Source organism: Xiphophorus couchianus, chromosome 2, assembly GCF_001444195.1.
Source record: "Xiphophorus couchianus chromosome 2, X_couchianus-1.0, whole genome shotgun sequence".
Taxonomy (NCBI): Eukaryota; Metazoa; Chordata; class Actinopteri; order Cyprinodontiformes; family Poeciliidae; genus Xiphophorus; species Xiphophorus couchianus.
In genome coordinates, this window is record NC_040229.1 from 4,485,903 (window position 1) to 4,509,373 (window position 23,471).

General features: G+C 48.4%; 2 protein-coding genes and 1 long non-coding RNA gene across 7 annotated transcripts; 2 read left to right on the forward strand and 1 right to left on the reverse strand.

Annotated features, from left to right (window-relative positions):
• The first annotated feature begins 30 nt into the window (after positions 1-30).
• zpd (zona pellucida glycoprotein d) lies at positions 31-5,388 on the forward strand. Of its 5 annotated transcripts, none has more exons than XM_028005955.1 (11): positions 31-117; positions 402-501; positions 575-611; positions 684-791; positions 2,581-2,789; positions 2,863-3,020; positions 3,100-3,214; positions 4,555-4,679; positions 4,751-4,934; positions 5,007-5,112; positions 5,178-5,388. In XM_028005955.1, exons 2-11 carry the CDS (start codon positions 481-483, stop codon positions 5,297-5,299), a joined length of 1,185 nt encoding a protein of 394 aa, XP_027861756.1. In that variant the 5' UTR covers positions 31-117; positions 402-480; the 3' UTR covers positions 5,300-5,388. The 5 variants fall into 5 exon arrangements, with proteins under 5 accessions (XP_027861756.1, XP_027861740.1, XP_027861765.1 ...); XM_028005939.1 differs by having other exon boundaries at positions 40-117; positions 338-501; XM_028005964.1 differs by having other exon boundaries at positions 42-117; positions 312-501; positions 2,866-3,020.
• Positions 5,389-7,045: 1,657 nt separating this feature from the next.
• LOC114137591 (uncharacterized) lies at positions 7,046-7,429 on the reverse strand. The gene is made up of 2 exons (XR_003594035.1): positions 7,294-7,429; positions 7,046-7,203 (listed from the first exon to the last, which is right to left on the reverse strand). It is a non-coding gene; the product is annotated as an uncharacterized LOC114137591 (long non-coding RNA).
• LOC114137162 (matrix metalloproteinase-15-like) lies at positions 7,333-21,739 on the forward strand. Its single transcript, XM_028005754.1, has 10 exons — positions 7,333-7,812; positions 8,195-8,343; positions 8,649-8,771; positions 8,859-9,151; positions 9,235-9,396; positions 19,071-19,396; positions 19,464-19,602; positions 19,989-20,139; positions 20,205-20,320; positions 20,901-21,739. The coding sequence occupies exons 1-10, from the start codon at positions 7,654-7,656 to the stop codon at positions 21,344-21,346; spliced, it is 2,064 nt and encodes a 687-aa protein (XP_027861555.1). The 5' UTR covers positions 7,333-7,653; the 3' UTR covers positions 21,347-21,739.
• Positions 21,740-23,471: the final 1,732 nt, after the last annotated feature.

Genomic DNA, 23,471 nt, shown 5'->3' on the forward strand with positions numbered 1-23,471 from the left:
TTAAAGCCTGTTTTTATAACCAAATCTCATTATTTCTCAAGGTACATTGAGGGGTTCTGGTCGGGTTCAGGAACTGGTTACCGGACCTGGTGGAGCACAGAGACAAAAATGAATGAGGTCCAACAGTTCACTTTAATTTGAAAAAGTCCAAACTTTTGGGGGTTTTTGTTGTTGTTTTTTTATATAGAAAAATAATCATAAAATATTGATTTCAAAATCTTGTTGGCGGTTATATATGAATAATGTGTACCTTGTTTTACTTTCCTTCATTTTATTTAACTCAAACTATGTGATTTTAATTTCTTTCTTAGTGCGCATGAATTAATCTAATTAACAGGCCAAACGGGTGTTTAAGGCGCATGCGCGGCTCGCAGGTGTGAACCAGGTGAGTCTGATTGCAGTTGCTGAAAACGAGCGGAGAACAAGCGGCGTCCGGATCCTGTCAGCGCAGAGAAACAGAGTCGAACCTACTCCCGGAACATGGCGCCGCTGGGTTTGAAGGTGGGTGTTTGGACCGTCAGAACCGGCGGATTTGTTCAGTGTGAAGAACTAAATGTTGCTCTGTCTTCCCCAGCTGATCCTCATCGGCTTCATGTGTCTCAGAGTTGAAGGTAAGGACAGAAGAAATTTTTCCTGTGTGGTTTCCGGTTCGGATGGACTCATCCCGTCCTCCATGTGAGCAGGAAGCTGCAGCGTGGAGAACTGCAGCGACCCCCGGACCTGCGTCCTATCCGCGGACCGGAGGAGTTGCCGCTGCGCCGCGGGACTCTACGGCTCGAACTGCGGACACAGTACGTGCTCCTCTCCCGGCGGTTCTGGTGCCTCCGGACCTCAGGTCTGGTTCCGAAGCCCCGACCCGTTAAAATCATCTCGGATCTTCTTCAGCAGCAGAACCAGCAGTTTCGGACTCGTCTGTACCCGCTGGCTCAGATCCTGGTTCGGTTCTGGATGAATTTCTCGGTCCCGCAAGGCTAATAGAAATGACGTCACCTGTCGGTGGATTGGTCAGCAAGTGACCAACCAGCTGCCGCGGTTTGACAGAAAACATGGCCGCTTTTTTAATGATCAAATGGCTGAGACATGTTCTCCGGTTTTGCCGGTGTTGAGCAGGAGCCCACAGGGGCCCACAGGAGCCCACAGGGAGGCAAAATATGACTGCAGGGATCCAAGCCTTTATCACGTCTGATGAGAGCTGGAGAAGGCGGCGGGCCTCCTGTTGAATATGGTGCATGTAGGATTATGTAGCAGGTCGGCTAGCAGGTCGGCTAGCAGGTCGGCTAGCAGGTCGCCCCAGTCATTGTTGACTCATGGTTGCTAAAAACTTTACAAGACTGACTGATTTTAGTGACGTAGTGTCAAATATAGAATAAAATGTTGTTGCATGACTGACTTTATTTACATTTAACTTTGACACAAAATTACAAGTGGACTGACGTCATCATCAGTCACTTGGCAACAGATGGCAAACTAGCTAGAGCATTTCTACAGACCAAGTTAACATGAGTGGAGCTCATGGAGCGGCAAAGTGAAAAGGATGAAAACAGAGAACAAGGAAAAGCCAAAAACTGGACGCATATTTTGTTCCTGGTCTTGGAGATGAACCGGAGTTTTTTGTTGGCAGCGATTCAGACCCGCCAAAACTGGCAGCCCAGCGAAGGAGCCGGACTGGTTACAGGTAGCAGCTCTGACATTATTCACAGAGTGAGTTAACTGTAGACTGACTGTAAACTGGATCAGCCCAGCCGCCTAGTTTACATCCCCTTTTCTCTCTGTCGGTGGTCCAGCAGTGACGTCAGGGACTGAAGGCTGAGTTCTGGTCGGGTTGAGCGGTTTTGAGCCAAGACGGCAGCATGGCGTCTATAGTTCAGGTTTCCATTGGAGAATCTTCCAGCTCGTCCAGTTTGTGTGAACGGCGGCGCGCGCGCGATGCGCGCCGAGTTACAAACATCCAGAGGAGCGCGAGCTGCTGCGACACGCTGCGCATGCGCAGCTTGCCGCTGCGTTCCCGCTTCAACGCGCCGCTGCGTCAACAATGAACCTAGCTTTTAGCTTCAGCAGTTGCTAGCTGCTCCAGGCTCTGAGTTGAGATTGATAAAGTGTTAAAATGATCCGAACCCATCCGCGGTTCTGAACTGATTTGAATTTGTTCCGTCATCAGTGACCAGCCGGATGTTTCTGGTCTCCTGGTTTGTTGAACTTCATGTCAGATGGATTTCAGCCACAGTTTCTCTCTGTGGTGGGGAAACTTGTAAGCTCCGCTGTTGCGGTCATGTCTGTGTTGTAAAGTAAAATTATCATAATTATATTATTTGGGTATAAAGGGCCGGTCATTAGCCCCGCCCCCCGGCCCGACGCCGACTTGTTCCGCTATGAGCAAGTCCCGCAGAGAAAGTCCCGCAGATTATTTTGTTTGCGGCAGAGCTGTTTCTGCAGTTTCCAAGGAAATGAGTTTTAATTTTGGATAAATCTGGTTAACCGTCAGTCGTGGAGCGGCGCTTAAAGTTTCCTTTTTCTTTCTTTTTCACGCTCTGCGGCTTTTTGCCAGTTTCTGTCGCCGTGACGCTGTCCGTCCTCCTGCAGGCGCGCAGCTGAAGGTCCTGTGCGGCAGAGACTTCATGAGCATCCGGGCCGCCGAGGATTTCTTCTCCTACCTGAAGGTCCCGCTGGAGTCGCTGCACCTGCCGAACCGGTCGTGCCGGGCCCAGAGGGAGGTGATCGCCGGGACGCCGTTCTTCATGTTCCGGACCTCCAGGGAGAAATACCTGGCCTGCGGAGGGAAACCGCTGCAGGTACCGGTCCGCTCCCACTGCTTCAGACCTTCCTCACCTGTGATCCAAACCGACTCCTTCTGTTCTGTTGCAGAAGAACTCGACCCACCTCCTGTACTCCCTCACGGTCCAATCAGAACCTCAGGTCAGCGGCAACGTTATCAGAGACCCGGCCATTAAAATGGACTTCACCTGCGTCTACCCGAACCTGCGCAGGGTCAGCCTGCCGTTCCCGGTCCAGCCCATCTCCAGGTGAGAAAAGCAGACCGATTCTGGTGATCCCGCCACAGTTTGGACCTTCGGCGGTAACGTAGGTCTCCTGGCTGATCAGCCAGATGGTGATGCAGGTGGAGGAGACGGACGCCACCATCCGGATGTTGCTGTTCGCCGACAGCAGCTTCAGCCGGGCCTTCAGCGGCACGCCGACCATAGAGCTGCGGGACCCGGTAAGGAGACACAGCTGTTCCGGTCCGATTAATTTAGATTAACCGATTAATGTCTGGATGGAAAAAGGTGACTAATTTAAAAAATCTAAAACTTAAAGGTTTTATGTCAATGCAAAATGTTTGATTCAGGGTTTTCCAATTAATTGACTTACTAAATTTCTAGGGATTTTCTTCTACCATACCGATCACCGATCTCTAGTAGTCAAGACCACCCAACCCGAGACCGAGTCCAGACCAAGACCGGCGCCTCACGCTACATGACTCAATAAATGTGAAATATGATCAAAATTGCTTCTCAAATTGATCTGAAAGATTCAAAACATCCAGATATGAAACATTTGGAGCTGAAATATATTTAACCAGTATCATTATCAATTCAAACTCTTCATTCTGCTTTGCTTCATCTCTGTGCCACAATCTGGAGTTCTCCTGCCCTCCCTAAAATGATAACGCCCTGGGCGGTTGCCCATACTGCCCATGTCAGAAACCACCACTGTGTGCAGCATTAAACAGTAATTAATGTAACAACGCTCAACTATGAACGCTGACCAAGGAGCAACAAGGCGACTGACTTTCTCTCTCTCTGCTGCATGAAGCCCAGCAGCTCAGAGCTGGAACATCTGGAACATGACAGGAGACCAACACGGTCCGAGCAACGAGCATGCTCTGCTGCTCTTATGTTCTGGTGTTTTATTTATTTGCTGATTAAATAAATATCAATGTGTATAATTAAATAAAATAATAGTTAGTGCAGAGCATTACAAGAACAAAGAACGGCTGTCGCCGAGGCTCCAGTCCTGTCGTTCTTAGTAAAGAGCCGTTCAGAAGAATCGGATCGTTCATGAATGTCAGACTTTGGTCGCAGCGTTGTCCCATACGTGCGACATGTCAGTCAACACCTGCGCACAATAATTCAGCGCAGTGAGTGACGCCGTTTTGTACAGTTTGTCCCTGAACAGCTAGTTTTCTAGCATCACGTCCACAGAGCTTAGCTTTCCTTGGGCTTCTTTTCTAAGTGACTGTAGAAGTTAAAGGGGAGGCGACGACGGAAATTAGCAAGTCGCGTTATTGCTTGGATTTGAATCGGAATGTTTTGCATCCAGTGAAAACAAAGATGCTGATAAATTTGGTGATATTTCTGCAGCTGCAGTCTAGAAATAAAATCCCGAGACCATTAAAATGTTTCTTTTAACCCGGTCTGGAGAACTACAACACAGCGACCATATCTACGGTTTTAACGCTTTGACATGAATCCAACACGCTGTGAAACATTGAAACATTATCCGTGTTGCAGTTTAACCCTTTCCTTTGACCTTTGACCCCCGGCCCTCGTGTTGCAGGTGCATGTGGAGGTCTCTGTGGCCGAGCCTGCGGACTTCTTCCTCCTCCGGGTCGACGACTGCTGGGCCAGCCGGTCCCCGCAGCCCAACGCCACCGGACTGCTTCACAGCCTCGTCCAGAACGGGTCAGAACCGGTTCCGCTCCTCTCTGTGCTGAAGGAAGCGGCTCCTCACCCTTCCTCCTCTTCTTCCTCAGCTGCGTGGCCGACCCCACCGTGACCTTCCTCCCGCTGGCTGAGGACCGGGCCGGGCCCAACGGCCGAAGCTCCGGGGTCCGGTTCCGCTTCCAGATGTTCCGCTTCACCGCTGGACCCGCCGAGTTCTACCTGCACTGCAGCGTGCAGCTGTGCGAGCCGGACGACCAGCCGTCCTGCCTGCCGGTGAGCATCGGCCCAGTTCGGATCCGGCCCGGTTCCTCTGGTCCTCCCAGAACTTAAAGTTTTTCTCCTCAGAGCTGTGGCGCCATCAGGAAGCGGGAAGCCGTCAGGCCGCTTCCCAGCCGCGGTCTGCTGTCCTACGGACCGATCCGGGTCAAGGTTCCGGACCAGCCCGTGTCCAGTGAGCTGCTCCTCCTCCTCCGTCATCATCTCCAGGTTCTGTTCTTCATGTCTGCTTTGTTCCAGATGTTCTGTCGGCGGCGGTTCTTCCTGTGGCCGCAGTCTGGACGCTGGGCTTCTTCCTCACCCTCCTCATCATCGTGGCCAAGGCCGGCAGGAGACGGGTCCCCGAACCCGACGGCCCCTGACGGCAGGAAGCTCCAATAAACCCTCTTTCATCACTTCCTGTTTTCCTCCTGTTCACAGCAGCTTTTTATAAAACTCAAAATACTTTCAAGTTCTAGATGTGATTCATTCCAGTCAGAAACTGATGCAGAAAACCCAAAATAATATGTTTATGATGCAGAAAACCCCAAAAATAAACTTTAAATCTGCTGTGATGGAGGAACCGGACCAGAGCCGGGGGTTCGTGAGGCGGACATGTTAAGTCATTTAAACGGTCAAAAAGGTTTTGTTAATTTTGCCAACAGAAAACTGATTTACTTACAAAATATTAAGGTTGGAAAGAAACTCTTCCAGTTTTTTAGTTAAGTTTGTGCAGCTGCAATTCTACAACAAGAACAGCAGGTGGCGGCCTCGGGTTTCGCTTATGGATGTAGGTCAACTTCAGAAGGTATGGCAAGCCGTTTTACCAGAGAATCAAGTTCTTTCCATTCAGAACAGGCCCAGATTCAACTGCTTGGAGGTCCCTTAAAGCAGTGGTGGTCCCCAACCTTTTTATTACCGCAGACCGGTCAAGATTTAGCTGTTTTACTGGGGGGTCAGATAAACTTCTGCATGTTGGTGTGTAAACTAAAGACTAGTTCACATGGCACAATTTTACATTTTTTGCCCTGGTATCCCTAACTGGGAGCGAGAAGCAACCTGTGACAGGTAGCCAATCAGAAAACGTGTTGACGTAAGCACGCAGGGGAATCCCAAACAGCTGACGTGGCGCAACCCAGAGTCCAGTGGATATCGGAGATATGTGGAAACTATCTATTTAATAAACATGGATGTTTATTCAGTTAAAAATGTTAAATCCCACAATCCTTAAATGGTGTGAACCAGACCTAAAACTCACAAGCTCCTCTCCTCTCGTCTCTCCACTGCCCTAACGCTCTCTGACTCTGGTCGCTATGGTAACATTTACATATCCCTTCAAAATAAGATACAGACGCGCCACAAAAACGAACATTTTACTTTGGTGAAAACTTTAACTCAGGATAACGACTAATGGAGCCCTGAGCTTGTTTCTCTGCAACCAGACGGTCCATCTGGGAGAGATGAGAGACGATGAGACCGGAAGTGTTGCTGATGCTCCGGGTTCTTGGTCTCTAGTGGAGAAGCAGCTTGAAGCTTCATTTCCTCATTAACATCCGGTCACCATATCATGCAGAGCTTGGACTGTGGGAATCACCTGCTGGGATAAATCCATCCTCCTGGCTCTTCTCTGGGCCTTTTCCCTTCACAAAGAAACTTTCCAAACAATCTGATCCGTTTCTGACTCATTTTGCTGCTTGTGGCTCCATGTTGGCGGCAAGACGGAACCGAGAGAGTCCGGTTAAAGGATTTTCAAAATAAAAGATCCTCCACACTCAAATAATTCATAAAACAGAAATATTCAATTATTTCTTGCGCTGCCCGGTACCAATTGGTCCACGGACCGGTACCGGTCCGCCGCCCGGGTTTTGGGGACCACTGCCTTAAAGGGCTCGATTACCTGCAGTTTAAAACCGTCAGTGATCAACCAGTACCGGTTCTAGGGCACCGGCCCCGTCGGGCCTCCACTGGCCCGCGTTTAGAACCGTTTATGGACTCAGCCAATCACAGAGCAGCAGCTTTGAAGGTGGTGATGATGGTCAAACTGAAGTTCAGAACCGACAGAGTAACTGGGTTGTTGGTACCGCACTGCATTATGGAACATGAAATAAATAGAACTGGATCTTTGCTGCTGTATGTTCACATTATGACATTTATTTGGGAATAAAGAAATTTTGCACATTTGGACTTTTTGTTGGACTGAGACCGGAGGAGGAACCATCAGAACCAGAACCGCCTCGGTGAAGGGATGGAGATGTCAGGTTAACGATGACTCTGTGACCAGTTGTACCTAATAAAGTGGCCGGTGAGGGTACATTTAAAATCCAAACAGTTAAAGAAAGACCTGGCCTTTATTATGTGATATAATGACTTGCCATACCGGGAGGAGACCTACTCTGAAATCACGGATCGACTTTATTCGGGTATTTCCGTCGTTTTTACGGAGCTTTAGATGTTGAAATAATGTGACCTGACGGGGGGAGCAGAACCTCAGATGGGTTCTGATTGGTTCAGATCTTTCGGGTCCACTTCTACGCGGTGAAGAAAGGAACTGTTGAACTTTCCAGGATCCGGTTCCTCTGAGCTCGGTTCAGTTCGGGTATGTGAGTCCTGCTTCAGCTGATCCCAGGATTGGACCGGGCCGGAGGCTCCGAACCGTTCTGCGGTCCAACTTCAGGTCAGAACTCCAGAGTTCGGAATCCGGACGGGCTGCGGAGGAAGAGGAAGCGCTCTCTGTCTAATGGACAAAGTTCCTTCATCATCATCATCATCATCACATCAGCTGCGGCCAGAGAGGAAGATGAGCATCATCATCATCATGTCGGTCTGTCTGGTTCCGCTGGTTCCGCTGGTCTCCTGCAGCGCAGAGACGCCTGATGAGGAAAACCTGAACCCGGAGGTAACAGCAGCAGGTTTCCACTTCCGGCCCAAAGTTCCTTACAGTTTCATACAGAATGATCCAGTCCAGTCCGAACCGTTTCCAGTCCAGTTCCGTCCTGAAGTCATGAACATCTGGTTGATCTGCTGCTGAGGATTTTCTCCCTCAGGAGCTCCTGATCCGGTCCTCCAGGTCCGGTTCGGTTCTGAAGGCGTCCATTGCTGACTTCATTTTTCTCCTCGTCTGTCAGAGCAGGAATGTTGATGTGAACCATCTGCTGCTGGTACCGGGTCCAGTTCGGCCTGAGACCTGAAAACCTGTGTGTCTCTCTGTCTGTCTGTCTGTGTGTGTGTGTGTGTGTGTGTCTGTCTCTCTGTGTGTGTGTGTGTGTGTGTTCTGGTAGGAGTGGCTCCATCGTTTCGGCTACCTGTCCCGGTCCGGTCTCCAGATGTCCGGCCCGCTTTCGGCCCAGATTCTGACCAGAGCCGTCAGCGACATGCAGCGCGTCTACGGCCTGGCGCCGACCGGACGCCTGGACGCCGCCACGCTGGCGTAAGCTCTGTTACCATGGCAACCATCAACAGGCCTTCAACCTTTTAAACATTTCTTTGTTCTGACTGCAAACTGTAACTGATTCTGTTTAATTGGGGTCCGAGCAGCAGAGAGCCGAGGAAAGCTTTGAGGTTGAAGGTACAGATGCAAAGAAAATCTGAAAAGTGTGGTGTGCTTTTATATTCATGAATATTAGAGGCGGCGTGTGTTTGAATAAGTGAAACTTTTCATTTTAAAGTCAGTCTGTTAGCAAATCAGCCTGCGGTGTGTATGTAAACATGTGAGCTGAGCTGTGTGTGCTGCAGGGCGATGCAGCGGCCTCGCTGCACCCTCCCTGACAGGACGCCTGAGGCCGGGGTCGGCGGGGTCGGGACAAGGCGCTTCGCCCTGACGGCTCAGCGCTGGGATAAGGAGCGGCTCTCCTTCAGGTTGAGTCTGAAGCGAAGCCACGTTTCAGCCCAAAGGTTCTGGTTCTGATGGTTCCGGTTCTGATGACGTCTGTCCCGCTCTGCCAGCATCCTGTACCGGCGGATCCCGCCCTCGCTGGGTCTGAACCGGACCTCCGACGCAATCCGCCGGGCCTTTGGCGTGTGGAGCCGCGTGACACCGCTGTCCTTCCAGGAGCGACCTGCGGGGGGCGCCGCCGACATCCTGCTCCTCTTTGCCTCTGGTTTCCATGGAGACATGTCCCCGTTCGATGGCGAGGGCGGGTCGCTGGCGCACGCCTTCTACCCAGGGCCGGGAATGGGCGGAGATACGCACTTCGACGCCGACGAGCCGTGGACGCTGGACGCCCAGAACCAGGAAGGTCCGATTCTGGGCGGTTGCGGTTGGGGTGCCCATCCTGTAATGTTTCCATGACGACATTTTTTTCCGTCACCTGTGCTGCAGGTATCGACCTCTTCCTGGTGGCGGTGCATGAACTAGGCCACGCTCTGGGCCTGGAGCATTCAGAGAACCCCGCCGCCATCATGGCTCCTTTCTACCAGTGGAGCGACGCGCAAAACTTCAGCCTGCATGGCGACGACATCGCAGGGGTCCAGCGCATGTATGGTGAGGCACTGCAGGCAGGGAGGAGGTCAGGAGGTCAGCGGGTCCTCCTTCAGTTAGGTCTGGATGGTTTTGCTAATGATCTGCTTGGCATTCCAAGTCCACCTCGCTGCAGCGGGACGGACCGCTGTCAGTCTCAGACCTTATTTGGAAACGGGACCATTGCACTCCGGAAGTGTTGCCGTTGAAAGTATTGTTAAAAGATTGTCTGTTAGTCTGCAGCTCAGGTGACCAAACCAGCTGAGAAGAAGAAAAGTTAAAACTCAAGTTAGAATGTTAAGTTTTAACATTTTAACTCAACAACGTCAAGTTGGGAAACCCCAAGATCACCAAGTCTTCTTAAAATATAGAGTCTCTGAGAACAGTTCTTAAAAATATAACCAGTGTTTTCAGCAAAGTTGAGCTGAATGTCCAGGAACAACCTGAGGAATTTAAAATGTACCAGTTTTAACAAGTTGGCCAAGGAGTTGTAACGCTCGGGTTGTATTTAAGGGAGGAGAGGAGGCGGCAGACTCGTCTGGGCGATCAAAAACGCACAGCCACACTGGTACTGGGAATTTCCACAGTGTTGTCTTTTAATAAACTCTCTTCACCAACCTTACAAGCCCGGTTGAACGGCTGCTATAATAACAAACATGCAAATTAGCAGAGTCCAAACAACCCGTAACATTACTAAGGAAAGCTAACCTGTTGTAGCACGTTTCTCCCACGCTCTCTACAGAGAAACCGTGGCGCATACTTGTGACGTCACTAGCAACACTAGAGTGTCTTAAAGAGACACTACACAATTACGGCTGTTACATATTCCCCCCCGGTTAAAAAAAGGCTGCCCTCAGCCGAACACAGCAAAGGCACAGTCAATACTTCACCAGTCTCCATACATAGAGAAACTGTTAAAAGTAAACAGGGAATATACAGCACAATATTGAAAAGCCGGCATACATGACAATTTCCAACAAAGTGAATGTCTACTTGGACAAACATTGTAAAACGAAAATAGACTTGGAGCATTCAGGACAATTGCAAAATGGAATTCCCGTTTTGTACTTTTTTTTTTTTTTTTGAATCACTCAACAATATGTAAGAAACATTCAAACATGACCCGAACAGAACTTAAACAACAGTCATAACATCGATGAACACAAAGAAACATAAAATGCAAATAAGGTCACTTCAGGTCAAACCTGGAAGTATGAAATGGGTTGGTCCACTTGTGGACTGACCAGTCAGTGGTGACCCTCGGAACACGTCTTGGTCTAAAGTTATAAGAAACCCCAACAGCACTCCCATTGTTAGCAGGGGGCGAATTGTTAACATCTGTCTCCAAAGCAGTGTCAGTGTCTTGAACAGAGTTTTGGTCCAAAAAGGGTGAAACAGGGTCAATGTAGTCAAAGTCAGTTTCAGCTGGGACGTCGCCAGAGACCATAGCATTGTCGACAACATCACAGTCAGGCTCTGGGTCCAAAACAGCAGGGGGCAAGCTGCTGTCTTGTAAACTGAAATCCAAATCTGCAGAAGCCTTTCGCCTTGAGTGTTTGTCAGATGGAGCTGTAGCCCAGGTGTAGAATGGTTGAAGGTTTGCGACATGAAATACTCCAGCTTTCTCTCCAGTGTCTGCTTTGGTTAGACAATAGTTCACATCAGACATCTTTTTGTAGACACGGTAGGGACCCGTGTAGAGAGGTGCTAGCTTTGCCGAAAAGTTAGTTGATGCATCTGACTTTGGGTGTGATTTTGCTCTGACCAAGTCTCCAACTTTAAAAGAGACTGGGCGTCGTCTTAGATCATAGTAATGCTTTCGCCTTGTATGACTTTCTGCGAGAACCGTGCGAGCATGGTCATGAGCATCTTGAATCGAAGCTCTCAGGTGATCCGAGTAAGAAGTCTCAGGGTCGTCCATTCCTTCCCACGACGGCTGAGTGATGAGGTCCAAGGGAGTGTCCAACTCCCGTCCATAGAGCATCATTGATGGGCTCAAACCTGTACTCTCATGAGGTGCAGTACGCAGTGCAAAACAGATCTGGGGAAGATATTTGTCCCATGAAGTGTGCTTATCCTCAATATATGCTCGAATGGCTGTTTTCAGTGTGCGATTCACACGTTCAGTTGCATTAGTTTGGGGATGGTAGGCAGTTGTCAGTCTGTGCTCAGTTCCAAGTTTTGACACAACATGCTCAAACAGTTCACTGATGAAAGGTGTTCCCCTGTCTGAAATAAGGTAGGATGGAGAACCATGTCGGGCAAATATATCGGTGATGAACTTATTAGCAGCAACTTGAGCTGTTGCTTCCCTCACAGCGCTCACTTCAATCCATTTGGAGAAATAGTCCACAAAAACAAGGATATATGCATTTCCCCTTTGAGTGCAGGGTAGTGGGCCAATGTAGTCCACACCCGTGTACTCCCATGGTCTCTGTGGTTGGATTGGGACCATAAGACCTGCTGGTTTTCTCTGAGTTGGCTTAGTGGTTTGGCATGAACAACATGACACCACATATTTTTTTACATCAGAGTTCATGTTTGGCCAGAAGAATCTGAGACGCAAGCGTGCCAGAGTTTTTGCAATGCCTAGATGTCCGGCTGTTGGATGATCATGGTAATACTTGAGCAGATAACTACGGAGTGCAGTAGGAGCAAAAAGTTTAATCTGCTTGAGTGGGTGAAGACCACACTTTGTTTTTGGATCAATGAAATATAAGAGTCCATCTTGTACAATGTACTGTTGCAGATCTTGGGTATCCTCCTCCCTCTGTTGGTCATTTTCGAGTTGACGGAGCAAGGTGCCTGTGACTGGGTCCTCCAGCTGTAACTGACGAACATGAGGACGGTCAGACACAATTACAGAAGGCAGAGCACGAAGATCCATGCTTCCGATCATGGCATAGGGAGGAAGAAGATCAATAGGTGCATCCACATCAGGGAGGGGGTTACGTGAAAGGGCATCAGGCACCTTATTACATTCTCCAGGTTTGTGAATGATGCTGAAGTCGAAATCCTGAAGGCGAAGAGACCACCTGGCAAGCCTACCAGAGGGATTGGGTCGAGACATCAACCACTTGAGGCTGCTGTGGTCGGTGTAAATAGTCACATGTAAACCTTCGACATAGGGACGGAAATGTTCCAATGCCCAGATAACAGCCAGACATTCTTTTTCCGGCGTCGAATAGGGCTTTTCTGATTTATGCAGAGCACGGCTAGCAAAAGCCACAGCTACATCTTTGCCATCCTCATCCTTCTGCATCAATGCTGCTCCAAGTCCAGCATCACATGCATCAGTGTGGATGAAGAACGGACACGTAAAATCTGGGAACTTGAGGACTGGTGCCGAAGTTATGGAATGTATTAGAAAGTCCACAGCTGCTTGGCACTTGTCATTCCAGTTGAACGTCACATCTTTTTTTGTGAGAGCAAAGAGTGGCTCTGCATGACTGGCATAGTCTTGTACAAAGCGGCGGTAGTAACCCGTTAGGCCAAGGAACTGTCGCACCTGCTTTGTAGTGGTTGGCACTTTAAATTCAGTCACAGCTCTCACCTTGTCGGGGTCAGGATGAATGCCAGATGGTGTAACACGATAGCCAAGGAAGGTGAGTTCTGTAAGGCAGAATTGACATTTGCTCAGTTTCAATGAGAGGCCAGCAGATTTAAGCCTGTTAAGGACCTCCTCTAGGTCATGTAGATGCTGCTCGAAAGTTGGTGATGCGACAACAATATCATCCAGATACACTGCACATGACTTATAAATCAGGCCAGCCAGAACATTGTTCATAAGTCGTTGAAAAGTTGCAGGGGCATTACATAGGCCGAAAGGAAGGACTTTGAATTGAAACAGACCACAATGCGAGATGAAAGCAGTCTTTGGTTTAGCCTGTTCAGCGATGGGGACCTGCCAGTAACCTCGAGCAAGGTCTAATGTTGTCAGAAACTTTCCTCTTGATAAAAAGTCCAATGATTCATCCACGCGTGGGAGTGGATAAGAGTCTTTCACAGTCAGTTGATTTAGACCCCGGAAGTCAACACAAAACCGTGGTTCACGAGGGGGTTTGTTCACAATGACTACAGGAGCTGCCCATGGTCCAGATGCAGGTTCAATGATGTTATCCTTTAGCATCTTTTGTACTTGTTCTTCAATGATTTGCTTTTTAGCTGGGGAGGTGCGGTAAGGTGGTAGGTTAACTGGCTTTGCATCCCCAGTGACGATGATATGTTCTGCCAAAGAAGTGCGACCTAGGTGACCATAAAACAGATCACTGTAGTTATCTAGCAACTTTAACAGTCCTCCTTTTTCCGCAGAATTTAAGTCAGCGTCTTCAACTTTTTCCTTAAGTGAGACCTGTGGAGTGTTCTGCAGAGTCATCGTTCCACACTCCAGATCAGCCTCCACAAAGTCGTTTTCACAGGGTTCATCCAGAAATGGGGGATTGTCATCCATAATTACTGTTCTGGTTGGGACATGAATTGTTAGTGAAGTGCGAGTCATAAAGTCCATCCCAAGAACTAAGGGGGATGACAGGCCCTGCACTATAACAAATCGTTGATAGACTGACTTGCCCATAAATCCAATGGTCAACCAAGTTACTCCCAATGGATTGCAGTCAGTGCCGTTGGCCAGTCTTATGGGTGGGGAATGCCACTGATTCTTTAATGAGACATTTTGGGTCTTTTCAGGTATCAAGTCTGCATTTACTGCTGAAAGCGACGCACCTGTGTCGAGTGTGGCCTCCAGAGCTGTTCCTTTTAAGTTCACTTTAACTCTGAAAGGAGTGTTCCAAGATGATTGTGAAGCTCCATCTTCAACGTGATTGAGCATAGGTGGTGAATTTGGGACTGACCCAGGCAATGAGGGCGGAGTTACTGACCGGGGGGAGGGTTGGCCCTGTGAAAAACTCTCCCCCCCTCTGAAGTTTCCCTGCTTCCTACCTGTTGGGTTTGGTTCTCTCACCACGTTAGCGCTTTTTGGTTCTGCAGTCTGTGTCACAGGATGATAATCTGCAGGTGGAGTTTGGGGACGCTCTCTGGCAGATCTTGTAGAATGTCGAGCTCCATAATACTCAGTGGAACAGTTCGGACATGTGCGGGATGTAACACCAGGCATGGAACATTTAAAACAGTAGGGTCCATCATCAGTTCTATTTTTCATCTGGACTCTTGATGGCTGTAATGGGCTGGTGCCGAGAACAGAATGTAGCTCATGGGCACGCAGCACCAAATCAATTACTGACCTGATAGGTGTTCCATACAGTGCCACTCTGTACTTCTCCACTGCATGTTTACAGATAAGGTCAATCTGCTCTTGCTCAGACGGAGGGTTCCTCAGTCTTTTGAACTCACTGAGCATATGGGCTGAAAATGTTGGGAGAGGTTCTTCGGGGTGCTGGAAACTGTCCAAGATACCTCTCATAATATGCTCCTGGTTGTCAACAGGTAAGAATACGGTTCTGAAAAGTTCACAAAATTCAGTCCAAGTAGATACATGAGAGCTGAGAACACTAAACCACTTCCTTGGTCCCTTAGCTAGGAAATGTGGTAGTTCTCTGAGAATCTGAGTGTCTGTTAAGTCCAGTGAGGTCTTGTAAGCATTGACAGACTGCAGCCATTCCTCTGGATGAAGACCACCATCATTAGTGAACACAGTCGGTTCTAATTTTGCTTGGTGCAAAGCGGCAGCGAGGACTCTGGTAGTATTAATTAACTGCAGCGAATCCGAATGTGTCTGAGACGGAGCCCTCATGGACTGAGTGGGGTCAGGTGCTGAGTTGTATTGCTCTTTGTTTCTGGTACGTAGATTAGGCACATATGGAGTAGATGACGCCTGAGGGAAAGGTTGAGTAACCTGAGCACTTGGGACTTTAGGGACTGTTTTAGCTTGTTGAGTCCAACGCTCCAAAATATTTTTCTGGAGATCCAAAGATTCATGTAGACATTGTTGAAGCATGTCCACCTCTTCTTTTAAACTTTGTACTTTATGTTCTAGGTCAGGGGTATTGTGTCTGGCAGTAGTGTGGTTTGGGAGCAACCTAAAGTCCAAATCATCACATAGATCAGTCAAGTCAGGATGAGTAGCCATAATGCACACTTATGTGAACCCAAGTCTGTATAATGCAAGTTATGCTGGAATAACTTCAGTTTTGGTCACACAGAAATAATTCCAAGAATGTTAGTTATTAATTTTAGCAGTGTGAAAAGTTGAAACACATTTAGCCGTACACAGACATAAACTTAGAATTTCACATGGGTAGAATTTTTTTTTTTTTTTTTTAAGCCAAACACCCTTAAAGATAGTTTCCAAATAGGAACCTTCAAACCAGTAAAATCAAAAGTCAGCAGTTAGGAACGCCTCCAAATTATTGTTTTTTGTTGTTGTTTTTTTTTTTTTTCCTCCTTCGTCTTTTTCAACCAGAAAAATTTATGCTGCTGAGTCCGACGAATAGCTTCCGTATATTTGTTTTCATCCGATCTCAGTCAGAGTTTACGACTTTCCTTTGTCCCCTCTTCTCTTATTTTGCTTTTCGAATACTCACGGCTTCAGTTAGCATCTTCTCAGATGAATTTGTCTTGCAGCTCTGATCCGGTTCAGAGCTGAGTCCAGTGAGAAAGTTCCGAAAGATCGTTCAGGAAAAAAAACAAAGCTGGTGGCGCGGCTCAGCCGATGAGGGTTTTCCGCTTCACTCCGCTGTGCATACATGCACATTCAGAAATTATAAAGCATAATCCGTCTCACGTCCAGGCAGCGCAGTTGATCCAAAGTTGTCACGACGCAGGGTTTTAATAGGGAACCATATTATATACAGAGAACAGCTTTGAAGAATCCGCTCGTTGCCAAGGAAACGCTCTGTCTTCTGCGTCTGGGCTAGCCTGGTCCGTTCCCACGAGGTATGGCGGACATCCACTATTTTGCAAAGTACCTCCTCAATGTTTCAATCATCAGCTGGTAGAAGATACTGCCTTCTGAGGTCCAAGATAAAATGTTCGGGCGCCATTTGTAACGCTCGGGTTGTATTTAAGGGAGGAGAGGAGGCGGCAGACTCGTCTGGGCGATCAAAAACGCACAGCCACACTGGTACTGGGAATTTCCACAGTGTTGTCTTTTAATAAACTCTCTTCACCAACCTTACAAGCCCGGTTGAACGGCTGCTATAATAACAAACATGCAAATTAGCAGAGTCCAAACAACCCGTAACATTACTAAGGAAAGCTAACCTGTTGTAGCACGTTTCTCCCACACTCTCTACAGAGAAACCGTGGCGCATACTTGTGACGTCACTAGCAACACTAGAGTGTCTTAAAGAGACACTACACAATTACGGCTGTTACAGAGTGAAAACTGGAATCATTCAATTAGCTCTACATCTTTAAGAGAATGAAAAATTAATAAAAAAATAATAAAGACTGTGGTATTCTGATTTAGTAATGTAATTTTATTAGTTGTGTTACCACCCCCACGCCACTAGAGGCAGTATGAGGCCCGAAAAGATGCGACTAAGGAGCAGATTTAGAAGTAAACAGAAAGCTACAGAATGTGTTAAAAACTGTGAGCTGCACTGAAGTAAATAAAAGAGAGAAGTTCAAATGCATGCTGAGAGTGAAAATCCTTCCTAAAGATGAAGATATATCACAGATTTCAAATGAAAATAAAAACGGGAGAAACGGATAACATAGGTAATAGCGCCCCCTTCACTTCCGGTCCCGTTTCCAAATAAGGTCTGAGACTGACAGCGGTCCGTCCCGCCCTTCCTGTTTGCTGCAGCGAGGTCCTTCTCCGGGATTCTGTCCTGTTGCTAAAGTTTTGATCAATAAATGTTTCTTTTGTTATAAATCAGATGTGGAGTTCCTCAAGGCTCCGTCTGGAGCTGCGCCACCTGGCTCTCACTGTGGGTACTACAGTCTACTGCAGTGTTTCTCAAACCTTTTCAGGCTGAGGAACACAAACAGCCACAGACCAGCTAACCTGAAATCGACCCCGCAATAACACATCTAAACATACACTGAAAAAATATAAAGCCCCGTGTCAAATATAAGAGTTTTATGAACATTTGGGTTACGCAATATATAGAGAAACTCAAAATACATTTTCAATAATTACTGATCTTCATAATGACATCGTGGTTCGGCCGTTTGTAGCGGATCGACAGTCCTGATCGGGGTCAGGCTGAGGAATCTGATTCTGACCCAGTTGGCTTCCCGTAGGCGGTTACAGACAGTCTGAGGTTTGATGCGTCTGTTGTTCAGACCAATAGTCTCGTCAGCTGAGTGTCGCTGGTCTGAGCCGATCCTCAGACGGACGAGCCGATGTGGCCGTCTGGTGCTGAGCGGTCAGACGAGGATGAGGAGGATCTGCAGTCTGTTGGAAACCAACTCTTAAAGGGCCAACGGTCCGATAACGGCCCATTATCGGACCGTCGGTACGGCGTCCTGCATCCAACATGCCAACGGCTCCAACATAACATCTGAGGCTTTATGACTTCTGACATAATGTGACATTTTGGGGCCTTTTATTGTCCAGGCCAAGGATTGTCCAGCTGTTGCTCATTTTGTCTGACCACCCAGTGGACATGTCCCACAATGCACCGAGTAAAACAACAACTCACTGAGTAACGCTCACTGACAGGAAGTTGGATTAAATATTATACACAGTTCAAGAGAAATATTACTTTGGTACAATAAAATGTCAGCAATGCTCATTTACAGTTGTTAACTCCACATGGCAACAACATCTGACATGAGGCCTTTAGATTTTTGTTCAGTGTATAAGTCAACCTGAAATGAAAACATTATTCTCTTAGCTGGTGTGTTGCTGTTTGGTAAATGTGACGGCAGCCATGATCAGGTCCACTTCTACCGGTTCTGAAAGTGTCTGAGCTTCCTAATGAAGTCATGGAAATAAAAATCAAGTTGTTCTTTACTGTTATGTGCATTAATAACATTTATGTCTATTTGTGATTTAGAAGCACAATTAAAGGAAAATAGACTTGAGTTGCTTTAGCAGAAACAAAAAATCATTTTATATACAAAATTAAATATACAAATAATAAATCCATTTCTATCAATTGTATTAATTTAATTTAATCATTTTTAATTAAATAAAAATAATAATAGCTGTCGACCTAAAAGCAGGCCATCATCGATTACAAGCCATAAAAACAAAGAACAGTTCTGACCGCATAGAACCGTTCAAAGGAATCCATTCGCTAGTGAACGACAGCAGCTTCAGCTTCCTCTGCTCAGACAATATTCCTGGACCGGAACCGGATCCAGAGAAGCTAAAGACCACAGAACCACTCAGGAGTCTTCATCAGAGATCCATTAGGAACCGAAGGAGACGACAGATGACTCGGATCAGAACCGCATGTTCACGTGATTCTGAACGTGGCGACAGATTCAGAGAATTTAAGGAATCTGAGAAAATCCACACCAGCGCCCCAAACAGGAAGTGCATTTTTCCTGTTTTCCTCCTCACGCTGCTGAGGCGACCCGGTTCTGTTGGCTCGTATGATCCGACATGTTTACAGCGGGCCAGAAATAAAGGGAGCAGAAGCTGCAGGACGCCAGCTGGTCGCTTAGCAACCAGCTGCTCAGAGAGGCCGCGTGTCTAGATAGCTGCATGTTCTGCAGGCGTCCCTTTCGGTTCTGTTGGGTCGGGTTCTGTCTGTCTTTCCCTCAGGTTCTGTTTTGCTCTACAGGTCCTCCTGTAGCCTCTGATGCTCCGCCCTCTTCTCCTCCCACGCATCGTGATGACATCATCATCACCACGCCCCCCTCCACACCCTCCTCACCTGATCCCCCCGACCCGACCCAAACCGACCTGGATCCCCAAGCCCAGCCGGATCCGAGCCTCAGCCCCCCTCTGGCCACGCCTACCTCTCATCTGGTTTCGCCCCTCACTACCTGGACCGGGCCGGACCCGGACCCGGTCACGCCGGCGGTCAGGACAGACGGCCCGCCCAGCATCTGTGACGGAGACTTTGACACGGTGACATTGCTGCGGGGCGAAATGTTCGTCTTCAAGGTGAGAGCCGACCCTAAAACCCGACCCGGCTTCTGGAACCTGAGCGGTAAGCTGTGGCTGTTTGCAGGGCCGCTGGTTCTGGCGGGTCTGGAGGAACCGGGTCCTGGAGAACTACCCCATGCCCATCTCCGTCTTTTGGAACGGCCTCCCTGACGACATCAACGCCGCCTATGAACGACACGACGGGAAATTTGTCTTCTTTAAAGGTAGAGACTTCCTGCTGCTTCCTTTCACCGACTCCTAGTAGAAAGGTTTCTCAACATGAGGAGAGGGACCCAGTGTGGCTCCGGTGTGTTGGGACTCCGAGGAGCTGAGCTGCAGGAGGAAAACACGGAGTTAGAGTTTTCTCTGCTGCATTAACCGCAGAAATGAACAAATTAAAATTACAATAATAAATTTGCTTAATGGAAACACAGCGATTTAAAAAACTCAAGAAAAATGGGAATGGAGACGCTTTGGTCACGAGTCACATGACCAGCAGCGACACGTCATCACTGGCAGAAACGGGCCGGTGGGCGGGGCCAGTAGGCGGGGCCCTTTATCCCTTTTTTCTGGCTGGCTGTAAGATCCTGTCTGTCCTCTGGTCCTCCAGGCGACAGGTTCTGGTTGTTCCGGGAGGCCGACGTTCTGCCCGGCTATCCTCAGCCGTTGCACCAGTACGGCCGAGGAATCCCCGTCCATCGGATCGACACCGCCATCTGGTGGGAGCCCAACGAGTTCACCTACTTCTTCAGCGGCGACAGGTACGCCCCGCGGCGCCCACAGACGCTCCTGCCGCCCTGAGTCATCAGCTGCTGCTTGTCTGCAGGTACTGGCGCTACAACGAGGAGACGCGCAGCGCCGACCGCGACTTCCCCAAACCCATCAGCAGGTGGGGCAAGATCCCGGCCTCACCCAGGGGAGCCTTCCTCAGCGACGACGGAGGTACTGCTTCCTGTTTGTAGCTCCGCCCTCAACCACCACAGAAGGAAGCTGGAAACCAGAACCCGTAGAGGAGCAGAGTCTGGTCAGAACGGTTCTGATTGGACTCCTTCAGGTCGGTTCTGACTGCAGAGCCGGACCCGACGAACGTTTGGGACTTGAGTCTCCTGGCCGTTGATAAACCAGGACCGCTGCTGGTTGTTGTGAACAGTGCCCCCTTGTGGCCCTGCCACCATCAGCAGCTGTTCACGCCACATTAGAAATCGAAAGGTTAATTAGAAATAATTTACTAAATGCCACAAAAACGTTTTGATGCTCGCTTGAGGTGGATGGAAACAGGTTTACTGACGTAGTCAAGTCTCCCAGTCCAGACCTCCAGCAGGAAGTTCCAACCTCTACTTCCTGTTTATTGCAGTCTTACGTAGCGTCAGCCTTTCTGTGTCACCTGGTTGATTCGTTCCCATGCAGCAGATGAAAAGACGTTTAATTCTCTTCTTCTCTGTTTGCTTTTTTAACTGCGACATCCTGACGGCCCCGCGGCTCGTGGTTCTGATGTTCTTCTTCTTCTGCTGCTGTCCTCCAGCCTCCACCTACATCTACAAAGGCTCCAGTTACTGGAGGTTCGACAACCGCCGGACGGAGGCGGACCGCGGCTACCCCCGTTCCATCCTGAAGGACTTCATGGGCTGCGTTGGAGTCCCCGACCCGGACCCGGACCCGGACCCGGAAACCGAGCGGAACCCGGGGACGGAACCGGTCCGACCCCCGCGGCCGACCGAATCGGGCCGCGGGCCGGACCGGGAGCTCAGGCCCGGCAACACAGAAGACGACCCAGACCAGGAAGTGAACGTGGTGGTGACGGTGACCGACAGCGAGTCAAAGGTCATGACCCTGGTCATGGTGACGGCACCGCTGCTGCTCATTCTGTGCATCCTGGTTCTGGTCTACACCATCCTCCGGACTCTGCAGAACAAGGAGCCACCCCGGGCCCTGGTGCACTGCAAGCGCTCTCTGCAGGACTGGGTCTGACCTAGTCCACGGGCCGACTGGACCGCTGGTACCACCGGTACCACCGCCCTGATCCCTCACCACCACACTGTCACCCTCTGCCCTCCTTCTTCTATCTCAGATTTGTTTAAAAGTGTCGCAGCTCCAGTCTGCTCTCTGTGCCTTTGGCTGGACAATGAGGCTGCTGCTGGACGGCAGCCTCATCTGGACGCCTGCCTCATCTGGACGCCAGCAAGCTTCGGATCAGCTCCAGGCGGATCCGGCTGCAGCAGAAATGCAGACGAAGACATTAGAGCTCAGAGATCAGAGACACTGCAACCCGACACCACGGCGTCACTGAATACCAAACTCCTTATCTTGTTTATTCAACTCAAAACTCTGATTTTATCTGACAATCAATCAGGACGTGGAGAAGACCAGAAGGTTCCACAGCATCATGCTGCCACCACCATGCTTTAGCCTGGAGGTGGAGAGTTCAGGCTGTTGGATTTTGAGCTCTTGGAGCTGTTCATAGCTGGGATGTTGTCGCAGATCCGAAACTGGCTGTAAACAGAACCAGAACCTTCCAGTTCTGCTGCAGGACCTCTGGAACCTGTTGAGGAAAAATGATTATTTTTAGTGCTTAATACAGTTAATCTTACGGCATGTGTAAAAGGTATATTCAACACTCTTATTTTGAACAAATTTCTTTATTTTGAACAGGTTTGTGTTGAGCATTCGGGATTGGGCCAGATGAGCAGGCATTCAGACAAACAGGGGCCTCCCGCTGTGCGGCCAGAGCACACGAGGCCATAAAATTAGCATTTCCTGCAGGGCAATAAATGGAGCTTGGGGGAGAGAGGCCTGTTCTGTTCACAGCAGATCGGAGGCCTGCCGGAGGCCAACATCTGGGGTGGTGTGAAATCTTATCTCATGTTTTTTTCTTTGCTCGAATGACCGTAGAATCACAGGGGATCAGGACGCAGCTGTTCGCTCTTTTGTTTTACCAGAGACCAGATGGCCCTTTGATCTTTGCCGTAAATTAGGGGGAGTTTCTAAGTTTCTCTGAGTGTCTAAGGGAGTTTCCAGTTGGTCAACTAGAGGAACGCCTTAAGTGCATATATTAAAAAACAAAGACACACCTTTAGTATAAGACTTTGTGCACAGCACTAAAAATTCAGAGAGCTGCCACTATTTTGCTTTTTTTCCATCGGCTCTCTCCAAAGACGCGTCTTTGTTTTGTTTTTTGTCTGTCTTTGTCTGTATAAAGTATAGAATACATATCTCTGTTACTCTGCAGCTTTGTTGATTGATTCATGCGTTGCTTTGTATGGGATTAAACTCTGTGATCTGTGACGTCAACGCGTAGTGTTGTTGTTTTCCCGGTGTAGAGCCCTGGAAATATGTTAAGAACGTGATAATGTTAAATTAGACTACTTTATTATTTTTTATTTCATAGATTTCTGTTATGATAATACCCCTTTAAGAAAGACACAATGCATGATGGGAGAAAAAAGTTCATGACCTGTGAATAGACGAGAAGACAGAAAACTACACACGCTGTATGCTGAACCGTGGATTTTGTTTTAATAAAGTTGCACAAAAGCGAAGACTTTTGAGTTTTTTTAGTTCTTTTTAAGGGTGCAACATAAATTTTGGTGTTTCCGCCCGGTTCAGCAAATGTTTTCTGCAATGAGAAGTGATTTTTTTTGTATTAAGAGGAACTACGTTTCGGCGGAGCAACGCGAACGTGCTAGTGGCTATGCTAAGTAGCTATGCGGCTAGCCAGACGACATCTACTGAAAACGAAAAACAACTAATGAAGAAACGAACATGAATCTTTCCAAGCGGTGAATCAACCAAAGACGAAGCATCATGGACAGTGAGTGGGAATCTCTATTTGCCGATATTGAGAAGAAGCTGGTTACTCTGTCACTGGATGAGCTAAAGGCCCTAAGTGAAGCGCTAGGCCTGCAGCTGAGTGAAGAGGTGAAGTCGTCATGTCGGTTAATAAGAAGAAAAATGCTTATTCACTTGGAAAGCGAAGATGTCACTTCTTTAGAGGACAATGGATTATCAGTGTTGTTGACCACTAATGATTTGATAGATGACTTGAATAAGAAAAACGGATATGAGTGTTTTGTCAGGTGCTGCGTCAGAGCGCACC

Excerpts from the sequence above, each read along its gene's own strand:
- LOC114137162 (XM_028005754.1), top strand. The coding sequence starts at position 7,654 with ATGGACAAAGTTCCTTCATCATCATCATCATCATCACATCAGCTGCGG. Across the intron at positions 19,603-19,988 it reads GAAATTTGTCTTCTTTAAAG|GCGACAGGTTCTGGTTGTTC; the intron begins GTAGAGACTTCC and ends CTGGTCCTCCAG. Across the intron at positions 20,321-20,900 it reads CTTCCTCAGCGACGACGGAG|CCTCCACCTACATCTACAAA; the intron begins GTACTGCTTCCT and ends GCTGTCCTCCAG.
- zpd (XM_028005955.1), top strand. The coding sequence starts at position 481 with ATGGCGCCGCTGGGTTTGAAG. Across the intron at positions 502-574 it reads TGGCGCCGCTGGGTTTGAAG|CTGATCCTCATCGGCTTCAT; the intron begins GTGGGTGTTTGG and ends TGTCTTCCCCAG. Across the intron at positions 2,790-2,862 it reads GCGGAGGGAAACCGCTGCAG|AAGAACTCGACCCACCTCCT; the intron begins GTACCGGTCCGC and ends GTTCTGTTGCAG.